Here is a 23052-nt window from a genome sequence, read left to right as displayed (position 1 = left end):
TCAAATAAAGAACCATTATGAATTATAGTGTGTGTGTGTGTGTACATATATAATCTTTCACTGTTGTGGCATGATTACTGCACACACTATCCATTAGGGTTGTGATATATACGTAGTCTGCTGGCTGGCTTATTATTGATTCAAGGAGAGCTGAAGGTAGTTTTCATGAGTTGCAGTATGGACATGATTTCTTAATTTTTAGAATTTTAGAAGTTTTTAGAATTACCTTGGATAAGAGAGACAACATAATTCAATTTTTTCCCCTCTTTTCAATACACGAATTTTGTTTAATTTTTCTGTGGATAATCAACAAAAATAATATATTTAATGTCTTGCGCCTTTCCAAGTAATACAGATATTCCTATTTATAGAAACTAGTCTTCACAGTTTCACATGTGGCAGTGGGCTCTTTAGTGTTCTCAGCAAAGTGTCTGCCTCTTCTATAGGTGAAATTTGGGTCCCAGCTAACCTCTCATGTCACTTCATTTTAATTCTATTGTTTTTGTTACTGAGCAGTCAGCAGTGTTTAAGTCGTGTTTTTAAAAATCCAGACACATTCTTTGCTTTTGTTTGAATCTATTGTGAATTGCTATGGAGACAGATGTAAACAGATTGTAATTATGAGCTGAGCATTACAGAGAATTAGAGGATGTTTAGACTCTTAGATGGCTGGGCATTAGATCACCTGTAACCTTAGATGATGAAAAGAAAATCTTACTTCCTAATCAATCATTAATTTTTGTTTATAGTATGATCGAAGACTTTTCAGATTCTGAATATGCCATTCCTCAGTCATTTTGTGCAGATACAAGTTCAGAAATTTCTGGGTAAGAATTTTTGCCTATTGTACCATTTTGAAATAATCACTAAGTGTTTTGACTAAAAACTAAGAGAGTAAATGAAGCCAACATGAATCATTGAAAGAGCAACATAGGCACACATTTCTGGCATATTTAAGTTAATTATTGAATGTAGTTTCTGCTAACCTGTGTTTTAAAGACATATAGGAACTATGTTAAAACAGTCTTTTCTGAAAAAAAAAGTAGTGGATATAGTACTGAAAGACAGAGTTGTTGCTCATTTTCAGCTTCTAACTGATTTCTAATAGCATTTGAAATAGTTTTAAGTCTCTCATAGAACAGATTCATCCAGTTCTTTTTATAGAGTTTGAATAGAGTGCTTATTGTTTAGGAATCTTGCTGAAATAGGAAGAAAATATAGCACAGCTTTACTTCAAAAAAATTGTACATAATTAGAATCAATCTTACTACTGTTGAAAGAAAAGCCCAATACAGTTGTCTTAAAATAGGTGATCCGTTATATTGCCAGTTTTCCATGAATTTGCCAAATAAAGTTCTGTTATTGAGCATCTTAGATGCTTGATAATAGGTAAATATTGCCGAAAGGGACTAAGTGTAAATCCAAATAAACCTAAATGTAATTTGATATTTTTTTTCTTTTTGAAAACAATGATCATTTTATTTGAATATTATAATTGCCTGCTCCCTTATTTAGTTTATGAAATTTATTTGCTAGAAAACATTGAGTACCTGCTACATTTAAGGAATCATCCCCCAACAATCATTTTCTTTTAAAAAAAAAGTAAAAGAACTTGCTTTGATCTTTTATTTTTATTTCTAAGTAAGCATTTTTTGTTAGGGTTTAGTTGTAAGCTGGTTTGTTTGGAAATGAAATGTTCACAATACTGTTGTTTCACATTTAATGATGATCAGCAGTAGTTTGCTCTACCAGCCCTAGAATTAAACATTTTTTAACCCATTCTTTTTCCAGTTTTCTTACTTCTATTCTGGATCATTAATTTTAGTCAAAAAATTTATTCCTACGCCAAATTACAAAGTCTGTACAGTTATCAGAATGATTATACTGGTCTCAAATTCAGATGCCTACAGGGACCAGGCAAGCAATATAAGTGCATGAACTTTTCTGAGTTGTAACACTATAGGGAGGGGACCATTGCTGACTAGACGATATATGTCCCTTTATAAAAGCATTCAGATGAAAAATTGTGCTGATGACAAATGTGTCTGGTGGCTGATGGGTACTAGAGATAGGCTTTAGCGTTTAAATTTCCTGAAACTACCAGAATAACCTTTACATTTGAAGAAAAAAGTGGAATCAAAGTATTTAGATCATAGACATCCAATTTGTTTTTTGTTGACTAATGTGTGTTTTTTATTTAAATGCTTCCACATAGTGCTCAGATTTCTGCATTTAAAGATCGGTCTTCCTCAGTTCCACCTCTGGTATCAAATGGCATCAATGTTGCTTCACAAACACCTGTTCCAACACCTCAGAAGACCCAGAGAAATGAACACAATGCTGAAATACCAGATTCTTCAGATTCTGTTAGGCAGATGCTCCGAGATGAAATGTTTAAATTAGTTCAGGTGAGCACATCTCTATGTAAGTAAGTAAATCTACAACCTGATGTGTGTAGGGTTTTAAAATATTAACAAACTTCCAGAAATGGACCAGTTAACATTAAATTTCAGGCATTTCTCTAATTTGGGCACTCTTCATTTGTCATTCAAAAGTTCATAAGTCTAGGGCCAGGAGTCTCGGCTGAGCTACCTACTTCTCATAATGACTTCTTTTTTGTTGAACTTTTTGGGATGCAGCTGTTCACAGACCTGAGGTGGGGGGTGGGGTGGGGTTATCAGACCAGCAGGCTCCTTCACAGAAGTCCCCAAAGTTTATTTTCTAACCCAACCTGTCATGTTAAATTTCTTATCCACAGATCAAATTTTTGCTTGGGTTGAAACTGTCAGCTGCATTTCAAATTATTGTTCACTTTGACTTCCATCATCTTTTTCTCACCTGGTTTTCCTTTTCTTCATCTACTAACAATTTTTAATTATTTCTCTTCCCTTTTTTATTCTTGAAACATTAATTTCCCTCATCTAATCCTCTGTGCATTTGTTCTATGTTCATGTTCATATCCTTTTATGTGATGTAATATACCATCTTTATATTGATGATTCTTGGCAGTGATTTTCTCTTTGAACTTACCAGCTCTGATGAAAATACTTTTTCAGCATGTCAACCTATCCCATGAAACTTACTGAAACTGATTTTATTCTTCTTCTGTCTAGTCCTTTCTTTCCCTTTTCTGTTTAGTAATACTACCTGTTCTGCCAGCTTAAAATTTTAGAAACATTTCTCAAACAGTGTTTTATGGATTACCTGGGGAATTTCCTAGTCACTGTCCTGCATATTTAACAAGTTTTCCAAATAATTCTTATGGCCACAAACGATTAAGAATGACTGTCTTAAAGAGTCATCTTTGCCTTCTGTCATTACCCATATCTGTTTTACTGTGTCCTCTTGATTCTTTTGCCCACACTGTGTCAGTACAGCCACTTGCTATTTCTATAGCTGTAGCCAGTCTTATATTCTTAGCTTTAATACTTCCATTGCTTTAGAGATGCATTTTCTAGGATGCTCTTCTTCAGATATATTTTAATACTGTTATTCTCCTATTTATAGGGAGAAATTGGTAAAGGGCCACAAAAAATATTTATGTTGTGTAATGATAAAATTAAAAAATAAAAATCTTCAGTAAATTTTAGGTGCAAATTTGTATACTATATGATATTAATCTGTTTCAAAAATACAGAGAGTGAGGGCCAGGCCCGTGGCGCACTCGGGAGAGTACGGCGCTGGGAGCGTGGCAACGCTCCCGCCGCGGGTTCGAATCCTATATAGGAATGGCCGGTGCACTCACTGGCTGAGTGCTGGTCATGAAAAAGACCAAAAAAAAAAAAAAAAACAGAGAGTGAAAGGAAATACCCTAAAATGTCAATACTGTACTGGTTATCTTTGGGGATAGGATTATGAATGATATTTATTTTCTTTTTTATACTTCACTGCTTTTTTTTCTGTAATAACTGTGTATTTCTTTTAAAATTGAAGGGAAATTACATTTTTAAAATTTATTTTTCTGGCAGCTGGTGGGGATCCAAAGGGAAATTACATTTTATTTTAACCTGCAGTGTTTCCCCTATTGGTTTGTTTTATCATGTGCAGATTTTTCTGTTGGCCTTGGAAGACCCCACTACCAGCCTTTACCTTCTCCCCTTTCCTACCTTATTCTCACACGTCCAGTAGTTCTCAGTGTGTGATTCTTGGACCAGTAGCAACAACATCACTTATATCTGAGAAATACAAGTTCTCAGGCCCTCATACCAGAACTTTTGAATCACAAATGCTGGTGGTGGGGCTCAGCCAAAAGTGGTTTAACAAATACTCCAGATGATTTTGAGGCATGTTAAAGTTTGGGAACTACTACACTAGCCTATCTTATCATCCCTGATATAAATCTCCTATTCCAGCTAAGCCAACATGTTTGCTTCTGGTTCCCAAGCTTTTCTGCACATTGAAATCACCTGGTCATCTTAACAAATACTGATCCTGGCTCCCATCCCCAAACATTTGGATGTTATTGATATGGGGTGTGACCTGGCCATTGGGAATTTCTAATGCTGCTCAGGTGATTCTAATCTGCAGCAAAGTTTGGGAACCACTGGTGCCTGCCTTTGTCTTTCATTGAGTTAGCCTTTGTGAGGGAATTCCTCGCTCTTTACCTATGTGCTACTTTCTGCTCTTTTTGTTCCTGAAAACTTGTTCAAAACACACCTATTCTGGGAATCCTTTAGTTATCCTTATCCCCACTCCATCAGGTCACTCTTTTATGATCTCTGAGGAGTTTACATAAACTGGTTTACAGATAGTCCCAAGTCTCATTTGTGAATTAGTGCTCATATTCCCAGTTGACAGGAAGCTATACTTTTTTTTTTCTCTTCTTAGAAAAAAAATCTCTCCTGGCTCTGCCTCTTGCTCAGTATTCATGAATCTGACAGATACTGAGAATAAGGTATGACTGTTGTAGAATACTCAATGATTGTTGTTGACTCTTTAGATTTTTTTCATTATATTTTAAGATATCTGTTTAATTTTTGTTTTATTCTAGCTGCAGCAGATCAACTTCATGAGCCTAATGCAAATAGTAGGATCATCCTTTGCTAACCTCCCCGATATACATCAACTTCTACAGCAGTCTCATTCTGTGCATTTAGGGGAAAGCCAAGTATCAAACCCCATAAGAGGGAGTGGTGATGTTGAAGATAGCAGTAGAAATCTTAAGGAGAGATTTTTCATTAAACCACAGTCCATAGGAGAGTACACCAGACAGCCTGGCAAGAACAGCCCACACTGCCATGAAGGAATTATTCAATCTGATCAAAATAATAATGGAAATTTACAGGTAATGCATGTAAAACTACCATTAATGTCCTTGTAGTTTAATTGCTGGCTAGATTTTTGTTATTTGAGTAAATAACCTTTTTTTTTAGCAGTTATTCCATTCCACCACCTCCAAAACATACCGAACATCGTTTACCAAATAAGGAATTTGTAATATATTCTAAACTTACATAATATTTTTTTCTCTTCCAGAATGTTCCACATGAGAATATTCCTTTATGTCAATTAGACGACCAACCCGAGAAGAGAAGACTAACTCCAGCATCTCAAAGCTTACCACCCATTTTGTTTTCCTCAGCCCCCACTGGAAATTCTCACCTCCACCTTTTGTCCACACCTTCTGCCATTCAGGAGACACCTAGACTTCTCCCTCTTGCAAAAAGTTTTAGTCCTGGTGGTGGTTTTCCTTTGCTTCAATTTCAGTCTAAGCACGAAATCAGGCCCCTTTCCTTACATACAGGAAGTGCTCCACAAGTTCCCCTTAGGCCTCTGCCACAACCAAGAGAGGCTTGGGGATTATCTGATTCCTTCCAACCTCCTCTGCCACAGAGAGTAGTACATACTACTTCAGTATCCCATTTGAATTTAAGTCAGTATGATACTGAAGCCATAAACGAAACAGTTGAGCAGAAGAAATGGGAAGAATCTGTAACTACGGAAATCCCTAAGCACATGAACTGGGATCAGTATGTTGGACGAGAAAATGTGACACCTCAACAGGACTCTTCAGTATTTATGAAAACGGAAACACTGTTTGATGTTAAGTCAGGGCCCCTTGAGACATCTCCTCAGAATTCCTTTGGACTTCCATCATTACACCTGCCACTTAAACCTCCTTGTATATTTTCATCAACCTCAAGAGCATCTGTTCCCTCAACACCTATCAGAACTGTAGTAGAAGAAAGAAAATACCCAAGACTACTTCATTCATGTCTCTACCCAGAAATTATGGTGAGGATTTTTTGCTAGGTGACACAAAAGCAGAGTTCAGCATTTTTCATACCATAAATACTATATGTTCAATAAAAAGCTCTTGCACATTTCTTTTTTTGAAATAATGTTTCTGTTATAGGAACATAACATTTTAAAAATCTTGTTTAAAATAATAATTGTATATTTTAAATGTTTTAGGTTTTTCTGGTCCATCAATACCAGAATTTACTGCACTGTTTCATAGATATTTCTTATGCTCAGAGAAGAAATAAGTGAAATATAATTACGAGGCACTCTTATTCGTGTGTCTGTGTGTGTGTGTGTTGATTGGCTTCAAATCTGTTACAGGTAAAAACTGGTAAAGAGACCCAGGTCTGTCAGTAGTTGTGCATGTAATAAAACGGAAGCTTTATAAACCCACTGAATCTTCTTTATGTGGGTAACCTTTGATTTATGAAATTCAAATTATATAAGTTCTACTTTTGTAGGTAAGTAGTTCCATTTTAGGGAGGTAATTGAGTAATTCACTCTCTGGTGTAGTTTTAAGATTTGAAGATGGTACTGGGGAAAGAGATGGTTATTCCTTAAAAAAATGCTTACCATGCCTCCTTTTCTTAACATATTATGAAGAAGAAGGAAGGATTAAACAGATGAAAAAGTGGACATTTTGAGAAGAATTAAATTTTTATTAGGATGGTATAATGAACCCCCAAGTTCCTATTCCTCTGCTTCAGGGATTATCAGTATATTGCTAATCTGTTGCATCCATGGTCTTCATGCCTCTGCATCTTCTCTGTTCCAAATAATTTTAAATTAAATGCTAGGCATTAAATAATTTCACTTATAATTATAAGAAGGATTTTTAATGTTGAAGTGAAATTAAGAAGATGAGTACTTTTAGCTTAATTTCTCTGAAGTAGGATGATTCAACTGAAACCTTTAGCATTCTAAAATCACTTATTCTTTAAGATATGGATACTCATCTTACCAGTCCCAGTCAATTTATTATATTTGATTTGATCTCACCCTTGCACATCTTGGTTTAATTTGAACAAATGTTTTTCTCGATTTTTTGTCTACAGATTTTATAATTGAGTTTGTAATTTTTCATAATTATGCTTTGTTTCTTTCCTGTAGTACAAAAAACCAGAACTTATCCCACTTGAAAACCTCATTGCATTTAAACAAAGCCAACAGAAACTAAAACAGAATTTATTTGAAAAAGGTGATTCTGGCCACCTTCAGCTTCTAAAGGTCAAAACATTACCATCTGAAGTAAGACAAGGAAAGGACAGCAAAAAAAGGCGAGTTTTAAATGAAACTTTATTTCATAATATCGTGTACCAGCAAGTTCATTATTACTTATAATCATATAGTCATAAAGACGGAAATTACCTGGTTACACGTACTAGCCTAAACACAAGTGTGTGTTGTTTCTTTGTCAACTGTCATGCATTTGAGCACATATTATAACGAGGAAAATTCCTTTATTGTGAGATAAATACTAACATTTTTACCATTTTATTAAGGATTCTTTACTACAATTCATGAGCTGAATGATTCTTTTACATGTTTTTATTACTAGGATGAGCAGTCATCTTTTCCAGCACAAATACGAGGAGTATACTTTAAAAAGTTCATGGAAAAATAGAATTAAAAGATAATATGAATCTTTCCATGAACTTTTTGAAATACTCTCGTATCTGATATACAGAATTCCATATACTCTCCAATGCTTTGAACCAATATTTTCTGTTATTCATCTTAATGTGTTCTCCAGACTGTTACAGTAAGCAGTAGAGTAGGTGATGCAAATTGTTTCAGGACACTAAGAAATGTACATGTGAAAAGCAATGCTGTGACTTATAATGAAGAGCACCTATAGTGTTTTACCCATAATGAATGTTCAATACATGTATTGATTGATAGATAATTACTGAGTCTTGAAAATACTTTTAAAATTTCACACTTATCAGACTGTAAAATCCATTACCAGTGCTGTCTTTACAGAAATGGTTCCTTCCTTTCATCTTTTCCAATTACTCCCTCTTCAAAGTAAGTCTGCTGCTTAACTTTTCTGGACCTTTTTCCTCCTTGCCAGGATTTCATTCAGGTGACCAGGTGTGCTTAATGTCTTAAAATAGGCAAATGGAGGTATCCGATAGGGTTTCTGATACCAGCTTTGAATCTACAGGAAAGAGTTTGAAAATCACCTAAAAGGTGTAACCCTGTCCTGAGATTCCAGTGACTAACACAGAATAATAGTTCAATAGTAGAAGAACTAGAAATAAAAATTACATTTCTTTGATTTTTTTGCTTATATTTGATTGTATTCTAGCAGACTATCTTGCTACTTTAATTAAATGCTGTTGAAAATAATTTATTAACATAATTTTGATAACTGTCTCCCTGTATGGCATGATACAAATGAGAAACTGATGTTACTCTGATAGTAAAAATGTTTTATGCTATTGTTTTTAACAGGCAAAGAAGACGAGCTGAGAAGGACCTGCAAGAAAAAAGATCTGAAAAACTGAAGAGAAAACCAAATGTAACTTTCCGACCAGAGGATTCCATCATTAATAATGATGATTCAGAAATCTTTGTGAAACCCAAGGTATACAACAACTACTATAGATTCTTCCCTGATTTGTGTGTACACAGAGTTTGGTATGTCTTTGTGGTTTATCTAGTCTGATTGCTGGCAGCTTCAGATTATGATTAAGAGAATCCTTAGATCATTCAGCACACATAAATCCCTGATGCCTCCCTCCACAGAACAGTAGGTATATAGTTGTGAATGTGAAAAGCAACTCAATGGCAAATCAACAATCAGTTTAGATTATCTGCCTGTGTGACTTTTTAATATTTGAAATCATTCTTTTCTTCTATGACATCTTAATACATATGGTATGTTATTTGGGCTTTTTCTGTTACAGTTTCACCTATCCCTGAGGTGCCTCTAAGATTTCCCAAACATAGGTTTGTTATGTAACCTATGTTTTAAGTCAGATCTTTTTAAGCATTCCTTCTAAATTTAGTGACTGTCTGTTTAGCTATTTTTGCAACAACCGATTAAATAAAAAGAAAGTTTTGTTTACATGGATTTTTAGAAGGCATGCTCTTTCAGTATGTTATCAAAAACACATCTGGAGGCACTTAATAAAAATTCTCGTTGTGTCCTTGAAAGATTTTGACAGGACGAGGAGGGTATTATTTGAGTATCAAAGCTAGTTTGCAGTGGAGAATTGCACATAGCAATTTAGTAACTTTGCATTAAATTGGTAATGCTTTTTTTATTGTTTGCCTTACGTAATTTCATGAACTCTTTTGTAGAGTTACTTTGATAGAGTAAATAATTATACCTAGAATGATAGAAATGGAACCTGAACCTAAGAATGCAACAATTTTCATAGGTATTGAATATTTTTTCCAAAATAATAAATGTCTTTGAACCAATCATAGATTGATTGTTTGGGAATTCATTTAGGAACAAGAAGAACATCATGGTTCCCGGCCTTTGGATGACTTTGACATTCCTTTTGGTATGTATGTGCATGATAATGTATTGTCTAAGTTTAGAGTTAAAAAACAGGTTTCTAGAAATATGTGCAGTATAAAAAGATTAAATTATTTTATGTTGCCTGTGACAAGATGGAGTGTGTGTATGTGTTTTGATGTGTTATCCAGTAGAGCAATGGCTGACAAGCAATGGCTTGCAGGCCAGATCTAGACCACACTTATTTTTTTGTAAATCAAGTATTATTGAAACAGCTGTGCCCGTTTGTTTATGCATTATCTATGATCGTTTTCACACTGCAGTGGGGTGGAGTAGTTGCAACATAGTCCACATGGCCCACAAGACTAAAATGTTTACTATCTGGCCCTTTACAGAAAAAGTTTGTAGGCCCTTATAGTAGATTAATACAATTAATTAGAATCTCAAATAAGATATTTAAGGTCTAAAAGGAAATGATGGAAGAATGTGCCTAGGGTTGAATTCATCATAGAAAATACATGTATATTTAAAATTGAGGGGGCCGACCCCGTGGCTCACTCGGGAGAGTGCTGCGCTGGGAGTGCAGTGGTGCTCCGGCCGCGGGTTCGGATCCTATATAGGGATGGCCGGTGCGCTCACTGGCTGAGCGCGGTGCGGGCGACCCCGAGCCAAGGGTTGCGATCCCCTTACCGGTCACAAAAAAAATAAAAAAATAAAAAATAAATAAAATTGAGGAATCAGTTCAGAAAAGAGAACTCATTTATGGATAGTAAATTATTTTTTTCTTGAGTCAAATGTTTGTATTCCCTAAGTCTTTCTCCTCAGTAATTCATGCATGCAGACACACATGCACACACACACACACACACATGCGTGCATGTGCTCTCTCTCTCTCACACACACACACACACACACACATTCACTCACTCTTTTGCTTGTAGGGCCATTCATTCTAATGACTTTAGTTCTTAAACTTTTTTTTCGATACTCAAATATACATGTAGTCTTTCTCATCTTTCTTTTCTACTTTCACCTTAAATTCAATGTGTTCAAATTTTAAATTGGCATCTTCCTGTTAGTGATATCACCATTATGTTGATTGGCCCAGATTTTTACCTTGGAAGTCACCCTTGATTTATCCCTCATTTCTATTCCCCTGCACTCACTTAGTCCTCACCCTTATCCTTGCTCCCTTCCTCCATGCTACTTCCCTGAATCAGGCCACTGTTCACCTAAGCCAGTAGCCATTTCCTAACTGACCTGCTTAGCTTCAGTCTCTCAGCTTCCTCACTCATCTGGTATTCTCCTTTCCCGCTCACTTGTCTTAAAACCACTTTCTTTTTCACTCTTAATAATATATTTTTTCACTTTGTAAAAGTAATACATGCTATTGGAGAAAATTTAGAAAATAAGAATAGGGAAAAAGAAGAATATTAAAATCTCCCATCATCTTTTTACCCAGAGATAACTAGTGTTAATATTCTTTCAGGCTTTGTTTTATGAATGTCTCTACACATATGTATATGTATTTGCAAATGTATATATGTAGGGATATTCATAAAATAAAAGTAATTATCTCCTGTATTTGTTTATAACTTACTTGTGTTTACATATTAGTATTAAGGTAGATATTTTCCCATATCACTAGATAGTCTTCTATAATGTTATTTTTAATGACTCCATAGTATTCCAGTGATGTGTGTTATATCATTCCAAACAATACTCCAATTCTCTAACACTAACTGGGTGTCCTACAATTCAACTCAATTCTGACAGTAATTACCTGGAATTAGCCGATTCCACAGGTTCAGGGCTCAGTCACACAAAACTGTTCTGCTTAGACTGTAGCCGCAAACAGTGTACCCAAGCTACATGCATTTCTGTTTGGCTGTCTACAAATTGGGGGTTCCTTTGATCCTTCCCCCCACTCAGGTTCAGTAATTCACTGGAATGACTCACAGACCTTGGAAAAACACTTTATTTATGATTACAGTTTAATTATAAAGGATACAACTCAGGAACAGCCAGGTGGAAGAGATGCATCGGGCAGGGGTGGGTGTGCAGCACAGAGCTTCCATATCTCCTCTGGGCAGGCCACTCTCCTAACACATCTGTATATTCACCAGCCTGGAAGCCCCCTTATCCTATTTGTTTTCAGAATTTTTGTTGAAGTTTGAGTACATAGCCGTTATTGATTAAGTCATTGTCCACTGTGATTTAACTCAATCTTTAGACTGCTCCCTTCCCTAGAGAAGGGCGGGTACGATGGGTGGGTAGACAGTTGATAGTTTTAACCCTGTAATCCATGTCGTTGATTCCACTGGTGGCCAGTCCCCATCCTAAAGCTATCCTAGGGGCCTGCCAAGAGTTACCTCATGAGCATAAACTCAGGTATGACCAAAAGGGGCTCATTATGAATAACAGAAGACACTTTCACTTGGGACATTCCAGGTCTAAGGAACTGTGCTGGGACCTTGGGACCAAATATATTTTTATTATACTGCTATAATTGATACTCTCTCATTGTACCTAGTCTCCCTGGGTGAACTCCCAGGAAAATCTACATCTAAACTCAAACTCTCATAATAGACTTGGACTTTGATTCTATTTCCTGCTGAACTTTGCCACTTGGGTAGAAATTACCTCAAGTACAGCATGTGAGGTCTGAATTCATTGTCTCACATGCCCCAACTGATTTTTCTCCTGTGTTCTCTATCTTCATTTGTGTTAGTACCAACCTAGCTCCAAAACACATGTTATTCTGAATTCTGCCTTTTCCCTCCCTTTCTCATCTAATCAGTAACCAATTCTTGCCTATTTTACCTCCTTTGTAATTCTTAAATTTATCCTGTCTTTCATTCCTCACCATTACTAGATACTTACTTAAATCACTATAGCAACCTCATCTAACTGATTGCCTAATTTCAATTTTATCCACTCAAATCACTTTTCCACACACTAGATGGGATGGTTTTTCTAGAATTTCAAACTGACCATATCACTTCCCAGCTTAACAGCTTCTACTGGATCATTATTAGCTAGAAGAATATCTAGGTTTCCAGGCTGAACATAACAGAGTCCTCCACAATTTTGGTTTTGATTCCACCATGTCTTTGACGTTCAACTTACACAGTACTCCATTCAGAAGGTCCATTTTGATAATATCCTAGCACCCTATACTTTACCTGCCTTGAGTAAGGTAACTGTGCTTCTGGGCTCATAGTAATATGTTCGCTTCTCAATGATTGTTCCAATGTTTTGTTTAAGAAATGCTACAAGATGATGTGAATACTTCAGCTGGATTGCATTTCATGGCCTCTGTAAGAAAGAAAGCTAAAGGAAGTCAAGATGCAAGTACAAATACAGACCTAGGTAAAATGCTATTTTTCTTTTTAAAAAAATTCATATATTTTGACATATTTAAGATATCTAGACTTTTTCTTGAAGGAGATGATTTAAAGGGAATTTTTCATTAGTGATATTAGTTACTCATTAGTTACTCATCCCACGTTCTTCTCCCTAACTCTGGTATAGACTTTAGAAATTGAATTTATGGTAACTTATGTAAAATATAATAGATATTTTTGTTCAAAACTGCCATGGACTACATCCTAAGTTAGCAGAAATAATGTTTTGAATTTGGATTCTCTGTGTTGTTAATTGCCTTTGCTGGAATTGCCTAAGATTGAGAGGTCTGGGGCTGTGGCTAGTAAAGTTGAGCTAGGAAGAGGACTGGGTTAGGTTTAGTATGGGAGGGGTATTTAACCGTGTTGTCCAAGAGTAGAAGAAATAAGTGTTGGAGGATCTATTATTTGTAATGTTGCATGACAGACTTTCTCATTAATGTGACTAATCATTATGGTGCTCTGCCCATTGTGTCATAGTAATTCTTTTCTATGATTTTTAGTAAACAGTTTCTTTTAACTGTGTACAGAACCTTGTAAATGGTTTTCTAACCCTCTCTAACTTTATCTTATTATAAAATAATATTTATTAGTATTATTTTAAAAGTAATATATGATCATTGTAGAATATTTGGATAATCTAGCAAGCTATGAAAAAGATCAAAATTAACCATAATTATACTACTTCATAACATTTTGATATTGTTTTTTCTTTCAGTCTTAGACACCGTTTATAGTATAGTTTTCCTCCTTTACTATTTGAACTCTCATCATCAGATTTTATTGCTATCTTCCCTAGTTTTTCCTGAGAGTTTAATGGATCTGAGCATTATTTTTTTTTCCAGTTACCTTGGGATGTTTGCAAATTAGAGTGTCTCTTTAACATATTTCATTGGTTATTTGCATCATAGTACAAACATAGTACATGTTTGCTGGAGTGTTGAAGATAGTTCCTATCTGATATGTTATTGCATGCAAACTAATGAATTAAATGAATAGTAGGAAGTGATTTTAAAATGCTTTATATTATATAGTAATCCTTGATAGGTTGTTATTTAGGTATTTAAGAGTTGTTTAATGATGTTTGGAAAAATTGGATGGGCTGGGCCACCTTTTTTCCTCACTTTAAATAATGCGATAACGTCTCCTGGTTTCTGAAAATTCATCTATCCAACATATTTTCAGAAGTGGATTAGATTTGGATGACAAAGATACCTGTATTTTGCATGCTTTTCATTTCACTTTGATTTCTACTTATGCCAAACATTTCAGTGTCATCAAAAAAGTAGTGTTAGCATATTCCTTCTTCTAGCTGTACCATAAAATATTTAACTAATTTTTTACTGTTGGATGCATTAGGTAGTTTCCAGTTTTTTCTCCTCTAAATAATGATTCAGTGAGTATCTGCCTTCATAAGAACCTTTTTTTGTCATTCCTGCAGTTTAGCTAACCTTTTTAACTTTGAAAGTCATTATTTTAATTTGTGTTTCTGAATGAGGTTGAGCATGTGTAAGTTTTTTTGCTGTAAATGATGAGTGTGCATTTGAGAAATATTCTTAAATGTTTTTTATTTGAGCATGTCTTTGATAAAGCCTGGGAGGTACTTTGCCTTTGCTTCTACTGCTGCTGTTGGCAGGCTATTTGCCAGGAGTCTGTTATTCATCCAGAGGAAGGCCCAGGATAGAAATAATAAAAACTGAAATTATATTATTTAAAAGTTAAATTGCCAGTCTACTTTTCTACCACCTTTTATGCACAATATCTAATTATCTGCATTCATATATTTAGTTTTTTCTTGTGTTTGTGAAATTTTTGTTTGTTTGTTTTCCTCAAATCCTCTAATTTGCTACAAGATAAGGAATCTGCTTCCCAAGAAATTGCTTCTGAACGTGGGAAGAATCAGCAAATCACTTCTTCCACATCAGGTATGATTTCTTTCTTTTTTTTCTGAAAAAAAGGTTTCATTTACTAAAAAGTTTGACTTACTGACGATTATGTATGCAGGATGCCAAAGCTGGTCACCATCACCCATACAAAAAAAAGCAGTTAAGTTGGTGAATTGACTTAACAGAGATAGAATTAAAATTGAAATATTTTCGTTTTCCTTTTTTCTAGATTTTTGGTTATCTTGTGGTTTAAAGTAAGCCTTGGTAGCAAGTTTTTAGTATTGAATATGACAATGAGTTATACTTTGCATCTGAAATTTGAAAGTAATGCTGTAATAAAAATAAAATGGGGCTGGCCAGTTAGTTCAGTTGGTTAGAGAGTGGTGCTAATAACACCAGCGTCCTGGGTTTGATTCCTATACCAGCCAGCTGCCAGAAAAAGTAAAAAATAAAAAAAGTAAACACTAGAAAATAAAATTAGAGTCCTAGAACAAAAGACACAGAGTTAAACTGTCTGCTGACCTACTGTGACAGGCCTGTTTATTTTATTGTTGAATAACAAGTAAATGACTTCTATGAAATGTAGATGTTGAAACATTTTAAGTGGTAAAATTCAGCTGTGGGCTCTGTGAATATACCAAAAACCACTGAATAGTACCCTTTTAAAGAATGTGAATTATATCTCAGTGAAACTGTTAATAACAGTAAATAAATAACAAGAAACCGTTGAAAGTAAAAAAAGTTAGTTATACGTTAATTTCCTAAAATATGGCTTTATTGAAATTCTCCTAAGTAGAAAAACATGATGTAATATATCTGAAATGGAAATAGGGAATTATAGCATTTTCTTGACATACTTTAGGTTCTTTATTGTTCTTGTGAATCATTCATGCAATAGTCAGTCTGCATTCAATTATGAATTACTCTATAGTAAATTGACCTTAGAATAGAATAGGATTTTCTTTAATTTATACCCGTGAAGCTTCTACTTAGATTTTCAAGAAATACATCTTATGTTGTTTGTTGCTAACTTGTTCTTACAAAGTTAATGATATAGAGCTATTTACAGATATTTAACATTTTTTTCTTAATTTTATGATTATTGTTTTAAGGCCAGCCAAGTGAAGCAGTGGGAGTGCAGAAGGAACAATGAAATCTGTAACTGCTTGTGATCAACTAGTTGTAAACAGCGCTGCACTCTGACCTGCCTACGGACATTTTTTATATTCCTGATTTTTCTTTTCTTAATTTTCAGAACATGAACCTCTAAATGTTCCTCAGCTGTTGGTTCCAGATGTGCATCTAAATCTCAGACTTTCCACTGGAATATCAGAGAAATCTTTGTCACCTTCACCTCATATGGTAACAAATTTGCTTTGTGTTTTATTCAGAAGTTTTAATAATATCTTTGTGCTAAAATGTATTAGAGTCATCCAGACATTATTCAACTGTATAGGTGAAATGAGGTTAAAAATCTCATCCATGTGGCTTTGTAGGAAGGTCAAAAAATTAATTGACATCTTATGCCCCCAAATATTGTAAGCTAAGACCAATAACACATACTTGCTGCAGCTTTCCCTAAGTTAGGCACATAACAAGCTCTTCTTGCATTGTTTTAATAAGAATGAAGAATTAAACCATTTTTTTGGCAGAGTGGCCATATAGAGTAAAAAGAATGTAACCCTCTTTGATTTTACATGTTTTGGCTCAGGTTGGACACACTTATATAAAAGTGATTGACATTGAAGCTGATGATCTTCTTCAGAAATTACCTGTCAGAGAAGAGCCTTCAAATGATAACATTATCGAGCGTCAAAGCGATCATCTAGAAATCCCATCGTCTGCAGAGTTACATTATATGGCAGCTTCAGTTACTCATGCTATTCCCCAACACAATTTTAAGAGTAAAGGTAATAACTTTTTTCTACTTCTTAAATAAATTAAATACATTTTGAAGAATTCTTCAATATAGCCTTGTTGTCCCTACGCATGTCTGTTAGCTGTCCTCCTACAAACTCCCTGTACTTCTGGATGTTTACATTCACATTTAGAAGTGATCTAATTACCTTGTTTAGAAGTTTAGAATCAATCTTTGTGTGCCTTTCATTCTTGATAGAATCTGCCAATTCTGCTCTGGATTTGTTTTCTAAACCTGTAGAAGTGACTCCAGCCTGTCTGGATGGAAAAAGCTGGAGAGCAGGCATTACAGAAACAAAGGAGCCTGGTATTACCTCACCTACACCATCAGACATACAGCAGGGCAAAGGTGAATGGCTAAGAAATATAGCATGATCCTTCCCCTCCCCTAAACTACTGTTGTATTAGAAACAAGCACTAAAACTTGGTAATTGCGAAAGACACCAGGAAAAGGCTTATCCCTTGCTATAAGGAGAGTGGCGGCAGGTAGGCAAATAAGTTAGATCCATGGTTCCAAAGCTGGGATCCATGGATATTTTACAGGAAGACTACAAGTCTATTTGTGCATGTGTATTTTCTCAATTAATGAGGGTAAAAATAAATATCCTGTGGGAGTTCATGAGTGTTTTGATGTTAAAAATGAATTCTCATATTTAAAAAGGTCAGAAATTGTAGAATAGCACATGGACAATACACAGTCATGGTAGCTAACAGTACTTGTAAGATACTCAGTTTTATTATCATAAATCAGGTTGTTTTATGGTAAATTTTAGCAAGATTTAGAAGAATATTTCCCCACAAACTAAAGTTATTGCATCCTGTGAATGTTTAGATTAATCCAATATACAGTCAGACTTCCTGCAACAGAGACATTATGTGTCTTCTGTGTTTTACACTGTTGGGAGGTGTGGACCCAGCCTTATGATTGTGAGATGCTTGGATGCAGAACCTGGCTCTGCCTGTTCGTTGTGTATTTACAGTGGGCGCTCAGGAGATTTGAGGAGCAAGGAAGGGATGGGTGGTACGAAACTGCATGTTAAGACAGGTCAGGGCATGTGTATTAAAGTTGCATATGCAAACAAGTGCAGCATTTCAGACTGTGAAGCCTTTGCCCTCTCTCTTTTCTCATGGGGTTGCTAGGGTACATGGGTAGTGGAGGGAGGATTGTTTTTAATTGTGCCTATTTGTGGGGTACACTGTGTTGTTTTGATACATGCATATAGTGTACAATGATTTCACTGGGTAGAAAACACATCCTTTTATCTTTTCTTTGTGGTGATTACCATCAAGATCCTCTTTTCTAGCTATTTAGAAATGTACAATATAATATTATTAGCAATAGTCAGCCTACAACACCAGAACTTATTCTTCCTGTCTTCCTATAGCTTTGTACCTGTTAATACACCTCTTCTCTTCACCTCCTTCCTTGCCTCCCTTTCTTTCCCAGCCTCTGGTAACCATTATTCTACTCTCTACTTCTACAGGAACCATTTTTTTTCTTTTTCTGGGCACTTTTTTTTCTTTTTTGGATTCTACGTATGAATGAGATTATGCAGTATTTGTCTTTCTGTGCCTGACTTACATCATGTAACATCGTCTCCAGTTCCATCCACTTTGCTGCAAATGACAGGATTTCATTCTTTCTATAGCTGAATAGTATTCCGTTGTGTATGTATACCACATTTTTTAAGTCCATTCATCCGTTGTTGGACACTTAGGTTGATTCTGTCTCTTGGCTATAGTTCTGCGATGAACATGGGAGTGCAGGTATCTCTTTGATATATTGATTTCATTTTCTTTGAGTGTATACCTAGCAGTGGGATTGCTGGGTCATAAGGTAGTTCTGTTTCTAGTTTTTTTGAGGAATCTTCATACTGTTTTCCATAATGGAAATCTCCACAAGGAAGGACTCTCTAAAAGGTTGGTTATAGTCCTGATCTCATTTGTAAAGAAAATTAACTTGTAGCTTATGGTCATTTGAAATGCCTAAGATACTCAGGGGTCACAGGGAGATGGGTCTGCTTCCAGTTTGCCAGAATTTCAAAAGTTGATTGGGATAAAAATGAAGAGTGGGGCTGGCTGGTTAGCTCACTTGTGAGAGCATGGTGCTGGTAGCACTAAGATCATGATTTGGATCCCCTTACTGGCCAGCTGACAAAAAAAGAAAAAGTTAATTGAAACTATCAGGGCACCTAAGTAACCAAAGGCACTTGGCTAGATGTACTTCATGACAACTCTATGAGGTTCAGTCCCACAAACATACAAGTAAAGATCAAATAAAGTTAATTTATTTGCAAAAAGTCACCAAGCTATTAAGTGAGAGCTGGGACCGAAACCCAGTTCTGTTCTCTTTGAATCTAAAAGCACTTTTCACTTCCCCACATACTTCCACACCCTGAAAGACTGCTGACTTCAATCATCCTCCCTCCGAATGCTTCCAAACTCATTCTACAGGCCAACATAACACTCCTACCAAAGCTGGAAGAAGACACAACAAAAAAAGAAAACTACAAACCAATATCCCTAATGAACATAGATGAGAAAATCTTCAACAAAGTACTGATAAGCTGAATCCAACAGCACATTGAAAAGATCATTCACCATGGTCAAGTGGGATTCTTCTACTCTTTTTAAAGAGAAGTACTTGAAAGTGCCAATTTAAAAGGAAAAGTTTTATATTTTGAAATTAAATTCTGATGTGATATTTAAATAATATAAACATTCAAAATATAGTCCCACATTTAGAGTTGAGTGAGATTTGCATTACAGGAAAAGGCTGGGAGAAGGGAGGGACAGGGTCCTTAGGTATTTAAAAGAAAAAACAAAAGAAACAGTAAATTCCTGTTTTAATGAGACCTCACTATTTTGAATGACAGTAGCTTCTTATTTTAGAAACCATCTCCTGTTAGGAATAGCACCAGTAATAGCAAGCAGAGTTGCTGGGCCTAGGAAGAGCATTGCAGGGTCAGTGAATCTCTGTACTTAACCCTCCTGGCTGAATAATTTTCTTGTAGTCAGTACAAGTAGAGCAGGTTCTCCAGAGAAAGGGAAGCTAGCTTCATTATGTATCGAGGCCATTACGAATTTTGACCATGTCCATCTCTTTTGCTGTGTTTTCTGTTTAAAGTCTGTGTGCACCAAATTTCTTCATGAGAGTGATTAAGGGAGATAACCAGGCTGCTGGGAAACAGGAAGGATAGATAGATGGTAGTGTACTGTGAGAGCAAGTTAAAAAAGGTAGGGCTGGGCTGGCTGGTTAACTCAGCTGATTGGAGCATAGTGTTATAACACCACAGTCAAGGGTTCAATTCCCGTACCAGCCAGCTGCCCCCCACCCCCCAAAAAAGAAAAAGTAGGGCCGAAACAGGTATGGTATGATGATGTAACTGCCAACATTGGCATTTATTGTCTTTTCGTGGGAAGGATCTCCTTAGACTGGGACTGAAATATTACAAGCACTGTTTATATTTGTTTAGTAATTCACATTTTCAGAGCACTTTGTCACGTAATTTAATTTTCACAGTACTTCTGTGAGTTAGGGCAGGCATCAAAATCTTCATTTGCCTGACTCTTCATTTAATACACACTAAGCTAGGAACCAGATATAGGGATGAAGGCAGAGAGGAATACCAGGCTCTCAGTCTATGGGCATGCCTGTAGGGGGAAAGAAGACAAAGAGTTGATTATGATACAGCTTAGTAAGGGCTGCTATGGTGGTGTGGATGAAATTCTTGGATAATACAGCATCTGATCTGTGTTGGGGGAGGATTGGGGCCATGTAGGGGAGATGCCTAAATGGAATTTTATAGGAAAGTAGGATTTAGTGAGAGAAAGAACATTCAGGCTAAGAGAGTAGACTGTGCAACGACTCAGAGGTTTGGTGGAGCTTGCTGACTTTGAGAAGATTGATGTTCAGTCTGCTTGGAGCCAAATAGAGTGCTTTTTGTTCATTTATTTAATGAAATAGCAAGACATCAAGCAGGAGGGGTAGGCAGAGGAAGATTATGCGTGCATAATACATAAGGGAGGAGGAGACCCAGACACCAGAAGAAGAGTACATTTAAAAAACAAGGTGTCTCAAATTTGGGACAAGAATCATCTGAATTTAAGAGTAAGAAGAGACATTGGCTTTGATTGTGATCTTAGGGAGCTTAATGTTTGGCTGAGATCAAACATAAAGTCAGTAATAGCCAACATTGGATCTAGCTCTTACTGTGTAATGTTGTTGGTTTTCAAGTAGAGTTTCAGAGAGTCATAAAAATATTAAAGTTGCTTTTTGATGAAGTATATGTTTGTAGCAGGGGATGAAATTAACATTCAGACTGCCTTGGAGGTGGAGCTTTGTAGTAGTAATGTTGTTATATATTATCTCACAACAAAGACAAATCTCTGAAGTCAGGAAAATAAAATGGAGTTTCTAAGTATATTAAATTAAAACTGATTTTGAAAGTAATGTTACGTTGAATTAAAATGAAATCATCAAAAAAAAAGAGATCATTAATATCTACTTCGTCCTTAATTATAATCAATTCTGGTTTTACTTTTATTAATATGTAGATCTGCCAAAACTAGAGTTTCAGTTCAAAGAACAGAGCACAAAGACAGACTCTGCAGAAGATTATGTGTTACGGAAACTGCTGCAGGATGTCTCTGCAGCTTGCACTGCACCAAGCCCTGCAGCTCGCCGATTAGAGCATCTCACCTCTAAGCTTCAGAAAATTGATGAACAGCTCTTAGCAATACAGAACATTGCTGAAAACATAGAGCAGGATTTCCCCAGACCTGAAATGCTAGATCTACATCATGATAAGGTAGACTGTCTTTATTCTTATTTTTTGTTTATAACCAAATTATTAGATTTATAGGTGGTATAAATTAAGACACTTGAAATTTAGTTTCTTTAAGCTATGTTTTCTATTCTTAGCATTGTTGACATTTGGGCCAGATAATTCTTTGTTTTGGGGTGCTGCCCCATGCATTGTAGGGTATTTGGCAGCATCCCTGGTCTTTACCCACTGCGTGCCAGCAGCACTCCCCCCAGTTGTAATGATCAAAAATGTCTCCAGACATTGCTAAATGGCTCCTGGAGGCCAAAATTACCCTCAGTTGAGAACCACTGCCTTAAGCTTTTAAGATGTGAACCCATGCTTCCTACCAGGAAAACAAATATGAAGGTACTTCAAAAAGTTTGTGGAAAAATAGAATTAGAAGATAATATGAATCTTTTCATGAACTTCTTGAAGTATCCTTGTATATAAATTACAAAACCAGAATGTGGTTTTAAAGAAATCCTGCTTATAATTGAGTATCATTTTCTTCTCAATGATTTTTGTAACCTTACAAATATTATTGTTACATTTGGAATTCTCAGTTTCTTTTAAATATTTTATGTAAGAGGACTAATAATCAGTTCTTTAGAAGTCTTCTGTATCTTTAAAAATATTCATAATAAGTTTATGTATAATGGTAGTAAGATAAAATAGCAAGAAATTCTCAAAAATTAATTATTTTGCTCAAACATCTTGTACTTTTTTTTTCAACGAAGAAAAATTCATATAATAAGGGTTAAAGAACAAGTAATAAAACTATGTTAAATGTTTTAAAGTCTAATACTGGGAAATGCAAATTAGTCTGCAGGATAAGAATTTCATCATTGACTAAAACTAACAATATTAGATATTGCAGATTTTTATCATGTTGTCATTTTTTAAAAATGTATTTATTAGGTTTATAATATTTCTTTAATCCAAGCATTTCACACATATTAAAAAGTTTAGATTAAGCATATGTGAAACTACATTGAAAGAATAGGAGGTAGGACTGCTATTAAGTGATGATATTATGGTGTTTATTTGGTTGTTTTGCTTTTTGTTTTTTAACAAAGTTACAGACTTCGATCTACCACATCCAAATGAATGTTGAGCATCAAAGTAGTCCTTGGAACTCCTTACTTCAAAGAATCTCTTTTTTTCTGAGCTAGTTTAGTAAGCAATACTTTACTTATACTTGAATATAGCCTTGATCCTGTTTTGCTCACTCTCTCAAAAGTCCATGAATCATCATTCCTTCAATAAACATTTATTGAGCATCTACTACCTGCTAGGTTCTGTACTACATTCTGGGGATAGAA

The 23052-nt window shown here is 35.4% G+C and overlaps 1 protein-coding gene across 1 annotated transcript in view; it reads left to right on the top strand.

Annotated features, from left to right (window-relative positions):
- CPLANE1 (ciliogenesis and planar polarity effector complex subunit 1) overlaps nucleotides 1-23052 on the top strand; it is a 117015-nt gene that overhangs the window by 50720 nt on the left and 43243 nt on the right. The window contains 12 exon segments of the mRNA XM_063086134.1: nucleotides 750-827; nucleotides 2216-2408; nucleotides 4991-5284; nucleotides 5476-6234; nucleotides 7354-7520; nucleotides 8701-8833; nucleotides 9707-9761; nucleotides 12983-13087; nucleotides 16261-16385; nucleotides 16717-16915; nucleotides 17164-17271; nucleotides 21480-21733. Coding sequence (XP_062942204.1) covers nucleotides 750-827; nucleotides 2216-2408; nucleotides 4991-5284; nucleotides 5476-6234; nucleotides 7354-7520; nucleotides 8701-8833; nucleotides 9707-9761; nucleotides 12983-13087; nucleotides 16261-16385; nucleotides 16717-16915; nucleotides 17164-17271; nucleotides 21480-21733 — 2470 coding nt within the window.

This window comes from Cynocephalus volans, chromosome 2 (assembly GCF_027409185.1).
Source record: "Cynocephalus volans isolate mCynVol1 chromosome 2, mCynVol1.pri, whole genome shotgun sequence".
In the NCBI taxonomy this organism is placed as follows: Eukaryota; Metazoa; Chordata; class Mammalia; order Dermoptera; family Cynocephalidae; genus Cynocephalus; species Cynocephalus volans.
Note: the sequence above shows the minus strand (reverse complement) of the source record. Positions and strands in the feature narration are given on the sequence as shown.